An 18,451-nucleotide genomic window follows, 5' to 3' on the forward strand; every position below is an offset into this window, starting at 1 on the left:
TACATTATGGTGGCTTGGCCAGAAACATTCCCATTCATAATCTTTCCCTTATCCATGAGATGCAGCCCAGGAAAAAAAAAAAAAATCAGTGGCGATGATCGATACCTGCTTGTGTCTGTATATGTCCTAAAAACCCTGAAAACTCAAAATACCTTCAATTTGCACAATTTAAAAAAAAGAAAAAAAAAATCTGCTAGTTCCAGATTGCCTAATTAGAAAGACTTAATCCACATACTAGTTATTCATGGGTTTCTCATTGTCCCATTAGTTAAATTAGCAAACTACTGGTGTGACTGTCCAGCAAAGCACTTCCAGGGACAGTCAGGGTTTCACGAACACTGATGAATACAAAGGCACTGGAAGCTCTGCACATCTCAAAATATCACATCATTTTGGATATCTACTTCCCCATAAACCGTCGCTTTCCACACACATCAATAATGCAGAAGTCTGCACTTACTTCCCAGCTGCTCCTCCCCCCCCCCCCCCCCAAACTTTTATATAGCACAATGCTTTGGAGCAGTAAAAATATATATTTTTTAAAAAAAAAAAAAAATCTCATTTCTAGGTCACAATTTGTCTGAACAAAGCACTGGTTAACATTTGAATTGCTAGGTGGTAAGTAAACCTTGCCATGCATCAACATTGGTTAGATGCATTCGTTACAAATTAAATGTGAGCTTTCACAGTGGTTTTTTTTCTCTCCCCCGGCATCCCAAACAAACAAGCAGACTAAAGGAGTGGAAAGTGCCTTGCTGATGTTAAAAGGCATGTGCTTAGAAAGTATAAAACTGCTGAGTGAACATAAGCTGCTAAAACTCTCTCCCTCCACCCAGTTAAAAAGGCAGGCTCGATGGCAGAAAAAAAAAATAGTAAAGTAGTTCCTATGTTGTCAAACACAACTCTTTTTTTTCCACATCTAATAAGGCACTTTTTTGACATTTAAAAACCTGGTTTGTTTCCTTTTCAAAGATACTTTTCACCTATCACAGCTTTCTAAAAATATTATTGTAAAACCCAAAAAGCCTCACTGCTCGAATCCTAAAGAAACCATTTTGAATGTAACACTGCATTTTACCACTGTTTTCATTTAACACACTGAAAATTTTGAAGAAAATATTTCATTTTTGCCTTTGATGAACATCAGATGAGATCTCCTTTTGATTTGTCATAACTAACTGTCAACAAGCTGAAAATTCAAAAACTGTGCAGCAGAGGGGTGAGGCTCCCTGCAGTGCCTTAAACCATATCAAGGAAATTCCAGCAAAAAGGGAAATATCTGCCTTAATGCCACTCAGATTTCACAGACTAACTCAGAAATCATTAAAAAGTCTAGTTCAGCAAAGTTAAGGCATAAAATAGAATTCATGTTGTACTGTGTTGTTGAGTCACTAGTAGTTAATTTAAAAGCAATGAGAAAACCACAGGAACAAGCCAACCAACCCCAAATCCCCAGATTATTCTGCTTATCCCTTAAGTATATGGAAGGGGTTTCCTGTTTTCCTCCCAAGTGTCTCCAAAGATGCCTCTGAGCACACTGACCACATTCCAACTCATCTGGCTCTTTCTATGCAACTTAGCAGCTACACGGAAACCCAGCTCCAAAAACTCAGTTGTGAAGCCACCTCTTCTCTCTCAGAGATGAAACATGGGTGCTTCCTCCAAGACCTCTGCATGCCAAACTCCACAAAGTCTGAAGAGTCTCAGAACTGATGCCTCCTTTTGGGCAAACACACACAGTCTGCTGAAGGCTGGAATAAACTTGCAGAGAATATGAATACTGGCTTCATATTTTGGTAATTAACAAGGGAAGAAAGGCGCAGGTAACCACCATGGTGTCCTTCATGGAATCAGACATACTTCCCATGGGAAAATACAGTGACTCTAATTTTTAAATATGAGTTTCAAAGACCTTTTTAAAAAATTTCTAATCCTGTACTTACAGGTAACGAAGCATCTATGTAAGAGTAGCTTCAGACTTCCTTTATTTTCTTAGTCATTCACTGCCCAGTGTAGCGGACTTTGCTGTCGAGTGAACACTTTTCAGGGCAGGTATGGACACTTACTAGAGAGGGCAGGGAAGAGGAGATTTTTAAATGTGAAATAGAGAATACGTCAAGCCTTTGGAGGATTGGGCTTGACCTTTAATGATAGGATAGGCAGTGAGACAGACAATTTTCCCCCATAAAGCTATGTATACAGGTTGAATGGATGCAGTTATCATGTGGGTATGCTGGTTCAAAGATTTCCTATAGTGAGAAAGCAATCAAGAATCATCATTTCTTTCACTGGGTAAGGCAAGAATCCATTTCTTAGTGATTGCTATGGCAGCTGGAGTCTTCAGTTTGGGATTCATCACTTCTTGGCCCATTCCTATATAAGACTACATTTAAATGACAGGTGTAGGACCTACATACCTTTTTATAGGCATAAAAAATATATATTAATTGTAAAAGTATACATAGACACGTAACGAACACACAGAAGAAGCATTTGTAAGGACATTTACAATAAATGGCACTAAACACCTTTATTAAGATTTTAAATTTGTCTTTTATGAAAAATGAATAGCATTCTTTTTTCCCTTGTACACAGAGGAAGAGCAAACTGACGGCAAAAATTAAGAATGTTTTCTTATTTCAATACCATCTTTGTAGCCACAAAGATACAACTATTTATCAGACAAGAAATACCGTTTATTGCAGACTTTAAGCTGATTCATGTGAAAAAGGCACTATGACACTTAATCAAACTAGACGATTAAATTTGTCTAAATTAAGTGATGTTATATATTATATATAATACATATATTATATATAAAATCACACGACCATGTGAAATAACAGAACATTTTTGTGACAAAAATCATTGCACCTTCAAAAATAATATTTGCTCGAAGGGATGTTTCCTTTTCTCCCCCTTTTGCCTCCAGGAATCCACTTTTCCAAAAGATTACATTTATAAAGGAACAATAGCTTTTTACATAAGGAAAAACTGACATCTGGGATCAACACACAAAGAAGTCTAGATTATACACTGTTCTTTTGATGAGTTAAGTTACAAAGAAAAAAATGCAAGTATATTAAAAAAAATGCACTGCGAATCATTTCATGGCTGCCTACAGCAGATCTGATCACCTCTTTGAGCCGAGTTGTGTTACTATTTTCTAGTTATGCCTTCTTGTGCAATATTATAGTTCATCACAAGTAAAGTATTGATAAAATCAATGTACAGAGTATTATTTTGCTATAAACAGCATCATTAGTAATAAAACATCTTGGGAGTGATGCAAGAGAGATTCAGTCTATGTTGGGCTGCTGGTCGTTCTCTAAACATTTCCTCTCTGCTGGCATCAACAACTTAACTACGCATCCTACAGCCGAATACACGACAATAAAGACTGAGCCAAAAAGACATAATTGCAAACTACAGCAAGAGATGGGATTCAGAATCCTATTATTACTGAAGGTTTCAAATGCTTTTTTATTGCTGGCTCAGCTTCCCTTGGATGACTCACAAAGATGTGTTACACTTTATCTGTCATGGAATGGTTAATTCCATAAAGCCAAGACTCATCTTCGGGTGCAAATGAATCGCGTGCCAATATTTTCACCTGTCAGGAACCTCCATTGAATTTCTCATCTGTTAATTTTTAATGATGAGAAGCCAGCAGCAGGTACTTCTGTGGAGACTACTGTACATTTTCTTTATGGTGGCTAGTTACGTATACAATATTATAAGACATTCCCCTGCACTGCTTCCTAAAGCAAAGCTGGATGGTATAATGCTATGGACAATGGAATTAAAGAAAAGAGGAAAGACATGTTAGTGGCTGCTTCCTTCGTCAAAGGACTCCACACCTGAATCTGTGGCAGCTGCACTGATTTTTTCTTGTCGTCTTCTCATAATTTCTTGCAGTTCTGAACTACCGCTGTTAGCCTATAAATAAGTAAAAAAGAGAGTTTACTCATTGTTTTGACACATGATGAAGATCCTCTGCCAGCATTTTATTAAGATAGATGTTTGAAGAAGTTACACTCACCTTGCAGCTCCAGAACTAAAAATGCACTAAGAATCTGGTTAAATAACATTTGGAATGGGAAAGGATTTACACTATCCTTAAATGTGAACCAGAAAAGAACCTGCAGACTATTAAAAGTGTCAGCTTGGCTTTTAGCACTGCTGAGCATCTTTAATTCTCACACAAACCCCTGGAAGTGTTGGATATTTATGGTGTGACATATGGCCTCAGTAAAAGCAGGGTTAAAGCCCAGCAAGTTAGATAGGATTCCACCCTTGAGTACTTAGATGTCATGGCAACCATATTTAGAAATTGAAGCACATAAACCCCTGATGGGTTTAGATTTGTGTAAACACAAAATTCACGCAGGCACGTGCGTTTGCATAGCCAAGACCTAAATAAGGATTGAGATACTTAATCTTGGTATCCCACATTACACAACACACCATCGTGTATTTGCTTTTCAGAGACACAGGCTTCAAACATAGAACACAGTAATAAGAATTGAATCATATTACTGTATTAGCAACAGTGTAGTACTGTGAGGACAAGGCCTTGTTTCACCTCTCAGTGAAAAACAGGTCTGCTGATCCAGCTGCAAATAGATTGTTTCAACAATGTAAATGAAGTTATTAGCAAGGCCAGGACATGTACCCACTAGAGCAGAACTTTCCAAAATGTGCATGACTTTGAATGAGACTAGAGGATTATAAAGCGAGAACCATAGCCGCTACTGTGTTATTTGGCTATGACGTGACTTTCCAAGCTTCAAAACTATCTTCCAAAATAGCCTCTGAAAAAGTAAGCAGAAGCTGTTTTTGAAATTTGTCAAACAAATTTCAGGACTGTTAAGGGGAAAAAAATCCTTCAGTTGATTCTGAACTCTGAAAATTTATCCCACTACATAAAAATTTAATTTAGATTTATCCCATTATATCCGTTAGAATGCTTTATCTGATGCCATTACCTGGTAGACAGGTTATGTGTCCACAGGGAAGAAGGCTAGGATGCTTCTGCCAGGTAAATCACCATTGGTCTCTCCTCCCAGAGTGGAAGGGCAGAGCAGGGGGCTTATAATTGACTCCCTGCAGGTGAGGGAGCACTTTTATTTGTCTTAATTCATCTTGTCCTTGCCTACTTGGTTTCAGATACAGAGGAAGTGTGGCAGTCACCCATTACTAAGTCATGCACAAAAAACATCAACAGATATGTGACAACGTGCTTTATCAGAGGTCATGTGCAAATATTTTTGTGAAAATGACTGAGCAGCCGAGGGTGAAAGAGTTTACCTTCCTGATAACATCAATAACAACATGACTGATGAGCTTGAAACACTGCTGAGCTAAACCAGCTGCAATATATCATGTGGCACAGCACAACATGCACATCCTACTCAGCAGCCTAGGGCTGTTCTTGGGAATACAAATTTTGGAACAGACTGCTAGACCTTGGCCTTAGTGATTTACCCAGCTTAGCTTCTAACCAGATCATGAGGTATCAGTAAGCTCCACTGTTCAATGTCATTTCTGTGCCTGGGCCATTCCTTTCACTGAGGTGTCAGAGAGTACAAGCTATTCTTCCAGTCAATTTGATACATAGATAGAAACAATTTTCTCAGTTTTAGAGGGATGTGTGCCCATGCTTCCCATTGATGGAGTAGGAAGACAACGAGAATGTGGACCTGAAATGTTTCTTTATATAAGTGACAAAGGTGGTGTTCAAGATACCGTGTCTCTAAGCTTATCATCTGTAGCACTTGTCAACACCAGAGCTTGAAATGCTCAACAAAAGTTAAGGAAATGGACACACAAAACCTCATAATCATGGAGATTATTAATATTTTCACTTTGCAATGAGAGAGTAAATCCATACAGATGACCGGCCAAGTTGCTATAATACACTGTACTTGGTATACAAGGTAAACTTCAACTCTCTGGAGCAACCCCAGAAAAACAGCTCCCAGGGGGTAATACTCTAATCAGTACAAAGAGTGTGGTGTATCCTGCCTCCTTCTGAGACACTGTTGCTTGCCACCACCATTTCCTCTGGCAGAAAGGAGGTGTTTGGCCCTGGCTACGGCCAGCTCTCTGCTGTCTGACACGCTGGTCTCATACAGTCTTTTCTTTCTGCTTTTGCTTGGCCAGGTCCAGAAAGCTGTTAAATCCCAAACACCTTCCCCACACTTGCAGTCCGTTTATATGGGGACCACAAAGAGTCTTGCTTCCGTGGATGTTTTAAACTCTGTTGTGATTCAGGGCTGAATGGAGTTACCAGTAAAATAAAGTAAAACAATTGAAATTATGGTACATATTCAATTTTTTTCTTCATAAGGGTAAAACTACTAAATTCCAACAATTGGAATTCCAATTACAAAATACTGAATTCCTCTGCCTGAGGTGGAGGAACACTGAAAGGAAAATTGTAGCTGCATACAGGTGAAGATCTGGTTGTCCGTATTTGGGAATGCAGCCCCAAATCTGAGAGGTAAGCCTTTCACTGGCTTGCAGAAATGGTATGAATCCAGAAACACTTGTGGAAGATCCTGAGTAGAAATAACAAATAAAGACGAGGCATGGAGTTCTGTAACGCTAGAGAGCGTGTGGGTTCACTCTGTCTCTGGCTATTATTGCTATTTGGACTTAACACCCAAGTCATTTACTGCGCTATGACACCACAAGTACTACATAAAGGATGCCAGAGAACTTCATGAAAATTTGTCATTGATTAATCATGTAGGACAATTACGTTGGTCAAACCCGTAACCCACTCATTGCTTATAAAAAGCATTCAAATGTAAAATAGGCTTGATGCTGGTAAGAAGCACTTGTGTGCTTAAATGCTTCTGTTACTAGAAGCATCTCTAGTTTGAGCAGTAAGAACATAGCCCTGTTTGGAACACACGAGCTCATCTTTGCTAGGTCATATGTAGACATTTTGGCTGTGATACTCATTCCTATAGCTTGTCTTAACCAAGGACAGCCTTCCTAAACCCTGCAACCACAAATGTTATAGGGACAGAAAGGAAGAGGTGACTTAATGTTTTGGGTAATTCAGCAAATAACAGGCTAAAGCAAATAGGAATTGCATAAATTCTGAAATGTATCAGTTATACGTCAAACAACCAAGGCAGAAATAAATGTTTCAACTACCTTTTCACTAACAAAATCCAATGACCTTGTTAAAATCTCAGTACTTGTTTATGAACTTGTAGAGCATTTACTAGACAAGTTTTGACTGCTCAGTTTCCTGCAGAGCAAGACTTAAGGTAAGCAGAATAACAGCACAGAGGAAAAAAAGGACAGACTTCTACAATCCAGTGCATCTCTGCTTTTCAAACCAACTTCCACCACAACTCAGTACACAGAAGCCTTATGAAACTGAAATAAGATTGCTGACATTCCAGAAAAGCTGAAGAATACACATACATCTTCACCAGGAAATGATGGATTGCTCTGGACTGTAGTGACACGTATGTCCTAAGACTAAAAGTGAAATATTTCTCCCTTCCTCTCACAGGAAAACAGGGCTTGAAGAAGGGAATAAAGTAATTTTACCAGTGTTAGAAAGCAATGCTCGCTGATCCACACTGATCAGGTAAATTGTAAAATATGTGTCATCATAAACTTGTCTTTAAAAATATGCCTAGTAGTTAATGCTTAAAATCATTTAAGCAAGACAGTCCCAGCTTCGTGAGGGGATAGAAACCCATTTTAAACTTCTTCAAGATTTTCTTTTAAACAGGATGTGAAGAATATAGCTTCTCGTTTGGGTGAGTCTCACATCAAGACAGTATTGAGTCCATTTCTTCACTTGCCACAGCAAGTTTTAAAAAAAGAAGTAGATGCACCTGCACTTCTGGTTTAAAATCGGTAAGTGTTCTCCCTAGCACAACTCTGTATACCAGCTTTTAAGGTGTTTAAGGAACAACACTACAGTAATTAAAGCAAAGTGCCACAGAGCAATGAATACAGAGATACAATCCTTTTATCCTTAGCTCAGTAATTCTGCTAGCACAGTGTCAAATGTGTTTTGCCCCACTTAGGAACCCACCAATACAGATGCCTCAGCATGTGACCTGAAAGGCCTCGAGATTTAACAGTGAGCTCATGCTACCACTTTCTCACACCTAATAAATCAAATCTCCTCTACAAAGATAAAGCAAAACTAACTCATCACCACCAAAAGTACCAGGAGTACCTGTTTGTCCAAGTAGCAGGCAGAGCAGGAAGCAAGAAAAAGGGCATTTTACTCTCTCCTATTGTTTTCCCCAAAGCCCTTCTTAGCTCATTTTGTCTTCTTCTAACCTGATTACAGCACACAATGTCTTAAACTTGAGTACTACCATGTAGTTTTTCTAACGTGTTGTGGACCCCTTTAGAAGTGAGGAGAGATCCCTCTTGGTGTTTTGACAAATGCTGTTTCAATGGATTAATACCAAATAATAAAGGTACAAATAATGCTTATCAACATGATGGGAACTGAGGTAAAACCAGCTGCCTCACAGGAAGAGCTATTTACTTCTATAGGTTCAAAAGAGGCGACCCAGCATTAGGTTAGTAAGAAGGGTTATACATACCTCCAAGGCAGATTTCTGTACCGTAATTTGGCTGTAGACTCTAGACCCTTCTGGGCAAACAGTCCTTAGTTCCTCTTTATTGAGGGAGAAAAGCTGAGCACCTGTCAGCACGCCAAGGCTGTTGACAGTCCTGGGGTCACAGCAAGGGAAAAAAAAAGAAATAAGCAAAAATACACCAGCCAAGGGAGAGAAGTTGGTTGTCTTCACCCCACACTGTAGGGCTACTAAATCAAGACAAACCTTTATGCAACAGGACTCTTGAAGTTAATTCAGTATCTGTTATAACAAGTACCTTTTGGTGGAGGCCAATATATACACAATTTTTTTCCCTACATATATATCTTTATAGTACTATAACCACATTGATGTATAATGATATGTATATTATAGACACTTATATACATAAATATGTATGTGTGTATATATATATGTAAAAGCAAATTATTTTTTCCAAGGGTGCAGCTGACGTGTCTTCATTTTCAGAAGGCTGCTTAATTTTAAAAAGTGGGCAGGCCACATCCTAATTTCCTAATTTCGTCATTAGGAAAATAATTTTAAGAAGTTTGCTTACATTTGCCCTCAAACTTACACAGGGTTGAATCCTTTGGACTGCAACCACGCTTTCACATCTTCAGGGGAAGAGTCATAAGTGATGTTAACTACCGGGATGTTTGGTCGTGGCACGTGGAACTTCCTCTGGGCAGCGCTCCGGCCGATGGTGAGCCGGTGAACAAGTTCATCCTGCACCTCTTCCATCTGCGATTTCCTGCCTAGAGAGAGAGATGCCCCACAGGAGTTATTCTCAAGGTTGCTTTATCAAAGCCAGGTAATTTCTTACACTCTACTTTAAATCTTAAACTTTTTTTTTTTCTTTAAAGATTCATTCATTAGATCTGACTGAATTCTTATTCTCTTTTCCTCAGGGATGATTTCAATATTCCCAGTCCTCTCTTTGCAAAACAAAGCAAAAAAAAAAAAAAACAAAAAAACCAAAAATTTATCTGGGATCCTAGAATGAGGAGAAGAGCTTGATGCCGCACAGAGGCGTAGACCTGACTGACAGCAACCAAACTGCAGAAGAAAATGCGCACAGAGGTTTATTCAATTGTCATAGTCCATGTTTCTTCAAATAGAATTATGAGGTTTAAAAAAGAAAACAGAACAGATGAGGAAGAATATAAGATTGCTTACACTGTGGAACGGCAGCACTTTCCACAAACCTTTTTTAAGTGAAAGCTCAACTTTTTAGTACAAATCAATGTAGGCAAAAATATTTCACTGCTGCTGACACACATCACTTTACATCTAATAAGCTATTATTAGTAATCACATTTTTGAAGGAGTTTTAAGAAATTTGAATTCACTCCAAGCCTGGAGTGATTGGTTAGCTGAAAGAATGTCACACTTTGCACTGAAAGGAGAAGAAAAAAAAAAAAAAAAAAAAAGTAGTTGATCTCACCAGAGACATAGGAATTGGGCAAGATTTTTTTTTTTTTTTTTAACAAAAGTGTACAAATTTGCTATCCCAGAGAACTCATTTGTCTGAAGCATGTAGTTCAGTTGCTGGTCATTAGCAGGCAACAGACTGAAATACTTTTCATACATTTCAACAAAATCAATTATAATGACACTGAAAATTGTTTAAAATGCATATAAAAAGTTCTATGGATAATTTCACAAAAATCAGTACAATTCCAAAAGGGTGTAAATATCTATTTGGGTACAGAGAAGATGCTGATTTAGCACAGCTAAACTCTCCATGCAGTAACTTGGGAATTACAATAAAAATACTTTGACACACAACTTTAAGTGCTCTCAAAAATTCTCAGGATTTCCTTGCCAAGGTATTTTTAGTCATCTTTGTTCAACTTTCTCACTTTGATACACAAGCAGTAACTATTGCACATTCTCTGATGCACTCAGATGGCAAAAGCTATTCCTTTTCTCCCATTACACTGCTAGCAACAGAAGAAAATGACACAACTTCAATAAGAAAAAACTGAGGTAACAAAAAAGTTTCTTTCTCTACTTTCCTTTTATCTTCTCCCAAAACCTCTCCAAGGATCATCATCTCTAGCCAGTTAGACAAATAAAAACAAACTTTACATAGGCTTTTAGGATTATGGGCTTTTTAATAACCACAACAAAAAAAAGAAAAATCTTTGGTTTAGTCATTTTCTTTTTTCTTTTACAAAATAGCCCCAGGTTAAAAGTGGACAAAATATCTCTAGTAAAATATTTGAGGCATTCAGGCCCTATTGTGTTGGGTATTTTTCCCCCAGATTGTGAATCAGAAGCCAAAATGATATGTGCTCAGTGATATGTGAAGGTCTAAGATGGGATATACCAGCAAAGCCTTTAGGCAATGTTATCGAGGCATGCACCGGTTATTTTCCCAAACAGGAAAGGAGAGAGAAAATGCTATCTTCCTTCTATTTACACAGATTTTGAAAGACTTACATTTTATCTAGACCAAGACTATATCAAAAGATAACTATTTAGCTGTTAGATAACAGGTTCTTACTGTTGTTAGATATATTATCATAAATAAACACGATATCCTCGGAGTGAAGCAGGGACGACATCGCGTGTTCTCTGCAGGGTCCAGGTGGGTACTTGGGCAGGGTTGCCCATTACCTTGCAGAGGCAGCTATTCTGCGAGGACCGTGAGGTACGTGAAAGCCCATGAACTGGGCTCGAGCCACAGCTCCCGGGAGGGCACAGGAGCTCTCATGCGTGGCCCAGGGCCTTGGTGGAGGCTGAGAGGGCAAGAGATGTAACCACCTGGTCTACAGCAATCCTTCACACCCCACACCCTGCACCTGAAGCCAGCATGGTCTTCACGTTTTCCATCTGTAATGGATAGAGCAGGCCATCGTGGACTCAAAGAAACACACGTGCTACAGCATGCAAAGCCCTTCTTACACGGAAATAAAACGATCATTTTTGTGTGTGCGCTTGTGTGAAATTCACCCTCGTTTTCCACATCTTTTGTAACTGCTGGGGTTTCTGTTTTTATTTAAGTAACAAACTGCCCAAAATAGGACAAAGGCAGAAGCTGGCCCTACTGCTTCTTTGGGAAATGGCAGCGAAGCCTGTTGCTCCTACCAGGCTGTTCTCCATTTATAATTTCCAGCCAGCCAGTCTGTTATGTGAAAATATTAAAAAGGTCCCAGAGCCTCCCTGAGTTCAGAGCTTAGGCGAGAGCTTGTCTCCCACCAGGCAATATCAAAGGTGGCTCCACCGGCTGAGTGTGGTTACCCAAGCAGGCATGCTTCCCATCCACTGGGGACAGGGGGGAAAAGAAGCCCTGCTACAGAAAGGATTAAGCTTGGTGCCAGATTTTACCTCAGGTGGAACTGGGATTTTCTGATAAGGCAGGGAGGCAGAGGATGGGAAAGCTGTCAACTCTTGAACTGCAAAAAGCTCATTATTTTAACAGCTATTACTTTAAAAGCTATAGCAAATGCTTGCCTACAAGTTTCAGTTATTTTTATGCCAAGCAATCACATTGCTCCAAGTGCATTTAGGACAGAAATTATTGACTAAATAAGTTCTCCTATCCTAACTTGCTTTTCAGTCAATACAGAGTAGGAGCCTCAGGATCAGTTAGGCTTACAAGGTGGCCTTAATCAGAACTTTTCATGACTGCCACACACCGCTGGATGCAGGTTACCATGTTTTTCCAGCTAAAGGGCTGTGCACTAAATTCTCACATCCTCCTAAGACAAGGACACAAAGGTTTGCTCAGTGGCCTGAGTTGCTGTTGCTAAGGGGAGCTGATTACAAGACGAGTTTCGTACAACACTAATACAACATGGTCCCTATGCATCAGCCAGACCTGTAAGTCTTCTTGCAAGCCTTGGATACATGTTTCAGAATGGTGCAAATGCCCTAGAAATATGGATGAGCATGGGTAGAAGTGTAAAACCAGACTAACTGATTTTAAAAGCAATTTAGATTGTAATGCGGCAATGAATTCAGGTGGAAAATATACATAAGCCAGAATACCAGCATGGGCATTTACAGTATAGAAAACCACTGACTGAAGATCCCAGACAGGCATAAAAGGAGAGGATTTAGGATTAGGATAAGTGCAGAAGTGTATTGTCCCTCCTTATCATTGTGATTAGTGAGGGTCAGAACACACATACACAGAAAATGTGTATTTTAAACTTAGGGTTAAAGCTAAGTATTTCATAAACATTTATCTGAAACACAAGGTTTTAAGGAATTTAAGGATTAAGCAAAATACACAGGAATGGGAGAAATACTTTTTTTTTTTTTCTTCCTTCTTCTTAGACAAACTTACGATCCACAGGGACTTGCTTCTGCCTCTGGGTGTCTCGTGCAACACTACCACCGCTGTCACTAGAGGTGCTGCTTTGGCGGCTGATGGTTGCTGGTGCTTTGGGCACAGGAACTGGTATAGGTGCTGGTGTGGTAGGAGGGAGGGGGACGGCCACGGGGACAGGAGCGGGTGTTGGAGGCGGCGAAGGAGTAGCAGGAACTGGATCTGGTTGTTTCGCAACATAGTCTGTCCTTTGTTTCTGAAAAATGCAGAGAGACTCGGTTTGACAGCAAATCTTGGACCAGCCATCAGACAAACTCAGGTTTCTGCAGAAAAGGCTGGGATGCTTTGCACCGATGGACTTCATTTATTGCACAAAGACATCTTACTTGCCAGATGTAGTTCCAAAATTTTTCAAAACTTAGTTTCGCATCAATGTTTGGCATTAGTTTCCTCCTCTGTCGGACTTAATCTGAAATTAATCTGAAGCACATTTCTTTCTTCCAAACAGATGATTTCTATTAATGAAATTATTTTAAAATTCCAAACTTCTATTACCTGGCACTTTTGAACAGCTTCCAAAATTTTTGACTTGTTGGAGTTTATCAGTATAAAAATGTATATTTTAGAGATGTTATGTAAAACATAGTTAAAACCAAACATATCCAGCCACACCTAAGCCTGACTAATGTTTTAACTCAAAAATGTCACCAAGGTTGTGATAACACATTGTTTCTTGAACTGCAGACACCATTTGAGAGGTTCCTGCTCCTCCTACCCATTCAGTTGTGCCATTTCAACTATTTGCATGATCACCACATGTCATCTAAATGCAACAATTCAATTATAAAACCCCCAAAATACAAACTCCACAATTCTTGGAACAGGCCTGTTGGGTTTGGGTTTTTTTCCCCTCTTTTATGCAGTGTTCTAACAACATGCAAATTTTCTTGCTGCTCATAACTAACCGACAAGCGTCTCAAGAACAATTTGGAGGAATCATTTCTTGTCTCCTTCTTTGCCTTTAGAATGGCACTCGTTACAGGGAGAAGCATGCATTTCCCCAAAGCAATCCCAATGACAGACAAGCGCAGAAGCACATAAGCAACCTGTGCTACCCTTTTCTTTCAAACAGTTCAAATGCCACATCTCACTGTTTTAACAGTGCTCCCTCTTCACAGTTTTGGACTAACACAGCTTGAAAGTTTAATATTAAAGTTTGTTTGCTCAATAGGGACACCTCATTTCTTAGTTATGAGAAGTCTGCTTACTTTGGTATGAAAATCGATGAGTACCTTCCCCAGATTCATTGCTTCTTCCTGAAATACCTTTCCCTATTTCCTTGGAGGCAGAGGGTTTATGGCAGATCAAGTAGGGAAATATTTGTAGGAGTCATATACGTTAGAATCTGAGCAGCACATCGCTGCCCTGACAACAATCAAACTTTCATTAAATGTCAGCAACCACCCTTATACAGGAATCTCCAACCCAGTAAGCCTAACTGATGGAGAAGACATTTTGTCAAGAACGTAAACAGGGATCATTACAGCTCAGCTACGCTGAGTTACACCAGCAGAAAATTTATCCCATCAGCTTCTGTGGTCAGTCAATTAAGCTTAGGAAAAAAGTCTTCTGTTTCCCTTGGATAATTTTTCACTTAAATTGTAGTAGTCAGCTACTGAAGCAAACATATAGTCTTACAATAAATCTTTAAAACCCCATTAAACCTTTTGGGTTTTTTTGTGTTAGCATTTAGATGTTCGAAGGCATTCATCTCAATTATTTTGTGTTCATCTTGTGCAGTGCATTGTGGGGAGATTAAAAAAAGATTTCTGTATTCTACTACTTCAGTGTTAAGACAACAAATGCTGTCCAAAATGTTGAATGCAAGAAAATTGAAATGCATAATATAAAAGAGAACAAGCAGAATAATGTATATTTAAGAAACCTGTCTTTTGGTGCAAAGAGAATGCCCTACTAGGTATATAGTAAGTATACTATAATTTATGATATGTAGATGTACTATGGTATATCCAAAATCTTGTAATTAATTTGTTTCATAGACATTTAAATGTTCTAATGATATTTAGATTTTTTAAAATCTTGTTCACAGACACAAATTGCTAGACTGTTATCCCCACAATGTACCCTGATGTATGCCCTGACCTTCTTAAACAACGTGCAAGGAAAAAGCAGGGCTCTTTTCATGGTAGAGAGGATTCATTACAAACCAAGGCATCAACTGCATATCACCACAATCATAATCCAGAAAAAGCGATAGCTAAACACTACACGTAGCTCTCAACAGATGCCACTGATGTCGTTTCAAAAACATGTTGTACTGCAATCACAAGCCTCATCAAAATGACTTGCTGGAGTGAAAATAAAAATTGAACTGGAAGCATCACTCAAATTCTAAATTTACAGATGAAACCGCATTTAAATACACTTCACATTTTGTTGAACAGTGACCAAAAGCCAATTATACATTCTAATCCCATTTAACACTTCTTTTTTTAATACTTCTTTTTTTAACTCCAGATCTTTTGAGGACATCCACACATTCATCCCATCACTTCTATTCATCGCTACAAACAAAACAAGCATGCACTATGGAATTTGGTAACTACATAGTCCAAAAGAGTAAGGTTCAATATCAGAAGAGTAATTTTGTTACCTCTGAAAGCTCTCCCAGCAATTGCTGTGAGGAAAATGGAGTAAATCACATCAAATAGTATTGTTAGAAAGGTAAAAAGTAACTGTCTCACACATCACTCCTGAAATTCCATGCACATTAGCAATTTAAAACAAAGGAACATCAGTGCTAATAATTATCTCTTCTTACTCACTAAGCAACTCACACAGTGAATTATTCTCATTTTCTTCTTTTGAATAATGAATGGAGTGTTGGCTACAAAACATACATATGTGACACCATATAGGCAATGAGCTCTTTTCAAAGCACCTACCCAGAGAGAAACTTAGAAAGAGGTTTAATAAAAAATGAAACCCAAACAAAAACCTGACAATGGATTGAAGATTATAAGGTGAATGTAGAGAACACTTACAACCGTAGAACAACAAGAATTAACTCACAGCAGGTATTAAGAAAGGAACTTATTTATTTTAGCTTAAGAAATGTTGGCTAGCTTAGAAAATGTGGTAAATGTCGCTGCTGACAGATATGTACTCACTAATTTGCTGACAGCCATCAGAACAACAAACAATTCTGGGTGTGTTTTTTTCATTCTTCCTCATATTTTTTTCTTTTCAGAATAAACTTGCTATCCTCAACTCATATAAATTGGAACAAATCCTTTAAATTATTTGGAACAGTGATGATGCACACATTAAAAACTGGATATATAAGAAAAGTATGCTGGGACTAGATTTTTTTATTTTTCTTATTTTCTGCCAGAAAAATCTCTCTTTTTACAAGGAAAAAATAGAGGTCCCACCACTCTTTTTTTTCAGCACTCTACAGGCTGCATCCAGTCAAAAATCAAGATTCAGTATGATTTGATCTATTGTTCATGTAAGCAAAATAATAAGTTTGAGTAAAAGTGCTAATGGCCTCAACCTTAATTCTTGATCATTGTAAGAAAACTGGGAACAACATATTTTCAAATACATTTTGGCATCAAAACCGGGGAATATGTGTATTCAAACTATGGCAATACAGACTTGGTGTTAAAGAGGCACTGAATACAACCATAACTAGCTGCAGTGCTGGGAAATGCTCTCATTAAGTTAACACAGACACAGAACTTCCCGTTTAGTTTTTCCCGTTTACTTCCTGTTTACTCTTTCCAAACATTTTAGTGCCATATTCCTGTTTGCACAGTGACAGAAATTCACCAAGAGGGCTGCAGAGCATTCAGCCTCAGTTTTGTCAACAGCATTGTGGTTTGGATGTTTTCTTGAGACTCAATTTATGAGAGAAGAGAGAACCAACTACTTGTCTACACCCAAGAGGGACACTGAGGCACCCAAGACTGGAAGAGTAAATTTCAAGTGAGGTCTTTTGCCAGAGTTTCCTTTGGTGGGCTCAGCTATTACGCAGAGACAAACAGCTGCCTATTAGGATCCCATTATAAGTCACCCAATTAGCTCTTTGCAGGGTGTAAAGAATTTATGTTTTCATTTGATTTACCTTGAAACTTTGCTAGAATCTTGCCAGAAAGCAAGAAGTACATTAGGATGGAAGAAGGATAAATTTAGACATTTAGACAGAATTTACTTATTCAAATTGGTATTAGCTAGGATTAGTCCCCATTTCTTAAAAAAAAAAAAAAAATTATGGGCAAACTGGGGTCTTTTAATTCCTATGAAATCATTTTTTATAACTATGTAGTACATTTTCATATAATAAGTGGCATCCCATAATTTGGGATTGGATCAATGTTGAACTGGACAGGAAACAATTTTTTTTTTAAGCTATCAAAAAGTCTTGGTCTGATGGCAACTTCTAAGGATTTGATATGAAATGAGGTAAGAGAGATACTGGCTCTTGGTCAAAAATTATGACATCTCTTTGGCCACTGCAAAATGAACACCTAGCAACTGCATCTTGTCATTATCAAAGACTTAATGATCTGCAGGAAAAATACAAGTGGGCAAAAGATGAGTACGACACTATGACACTAATTTGGAGCACAAGTGCTGTGCTTTATGGGAAACAACTTCCCACAGAGATATTTTAAGTGAGGTGCTAAACAAAGAGACTTGAAAGGTTTTGATGGTAGATCGCCAAGAAACGTGAAAGACACTTGTTTCAAGTGAGGTGGAGACTTTTGTCTTGGTGTTTACATAACATAAACATGCCTCTTAGATATACTGTCACACTTCTGTGGACAGTTGTGGATTTTGTATAAGACTACAGGTCTACATTTGGCTTAACATTCATTCTCTACCTCAGAATTTCATACACATCACTGATAATATAACTGTTTCACCTCACAAAAGGTGTCATGACATTAACACACCCACCAAGATACACACGTCTATCCCAATTACGTTCCTCAAATTTCTTATTCTAAAGCATTAATACGTTATTAAAATGCACAGTAAATAGAAAATATTATGATTAATTATTTTCTAGGTTTGCCAGCAATACTTGTACAAAGGAAGAAATCAGAGTGCTTGGGAAACTGTTTAAGTTCATATATAATGGGATGGTGAAGTACCACTGTTGACTAACAATAAAAAAACAGACTAAATGACCAACACCACAGGAAACTTTGCTAATCAATAATTAACATTTGTGGAAAATATAAACAATCAGCAAAATGGTCTCCTAAGCGCACGAAAGTACCAAACAAGCAAAAATATGGCTTTCCTGGAACTAATTCAACTGACCAGAAGACAGACAATCTTGCAGCCTCTGACTCACAAAGATGACGAAATAACAAGGATATTGCAATGTTCCTGCAAGTATCATCTTAGACAATTCAGTGCTTTCAAGTAATTATGTGGGACCTGGATCCTGAAAGAAATTGCGAGAAAAATCAGGATCTAATCTAGTGTGTGGACTCAGAGGTTGCTAGGAGAGGGAACAGAGCAA

At 38.3% G+C, this 18,451-nt stretch overlaps 1 protein-coding gene across 1 annotated transcript in view; it reads right to left on the bottom strand.

Moving 5' to 3' along the window:
• Window positions 1-2,674: 2,674 nt before the first annotated feature.
• The window catches only part of EPS8 (EGFR pathway substrate 8, signaling adaptor), a 139,378-nt gene continuing 123,601 nt past the window's right edge, over window positions 2,675-18,451 (bottom strand). The window contains 4 exon segments of the mRNA XM_075757593.1: window positions 2,675-3,939; window positions 8,598-8,727; window positions 9,187-9,367; window positions 12,910-13,147. Coding sequence (XP_075613708.1) covers window positions 3,826-3,939; window positions 8,598-8,727; window positions 9,187-9,367; window positions 12,910-13,147 — 663 coding nt within the window. The 3' untranslated portion in view covers window positions 2,675-3,825.

The sequence above is a fragment of the Balearica regulorum genome, chromosome 1 (genome assembly GCF_011004875.1).
Source record: "Balearica regulorum gibbericeps isolate bBalReg1 chromosome 1, bBalReg1.pri, whole genome shotgun sequence".
Lineage (NCBI taxonomy): Eukaryota > Metazoa > Chordata > Aves > Gruiformes > Gruidae > Balearica > Balearica regulorum.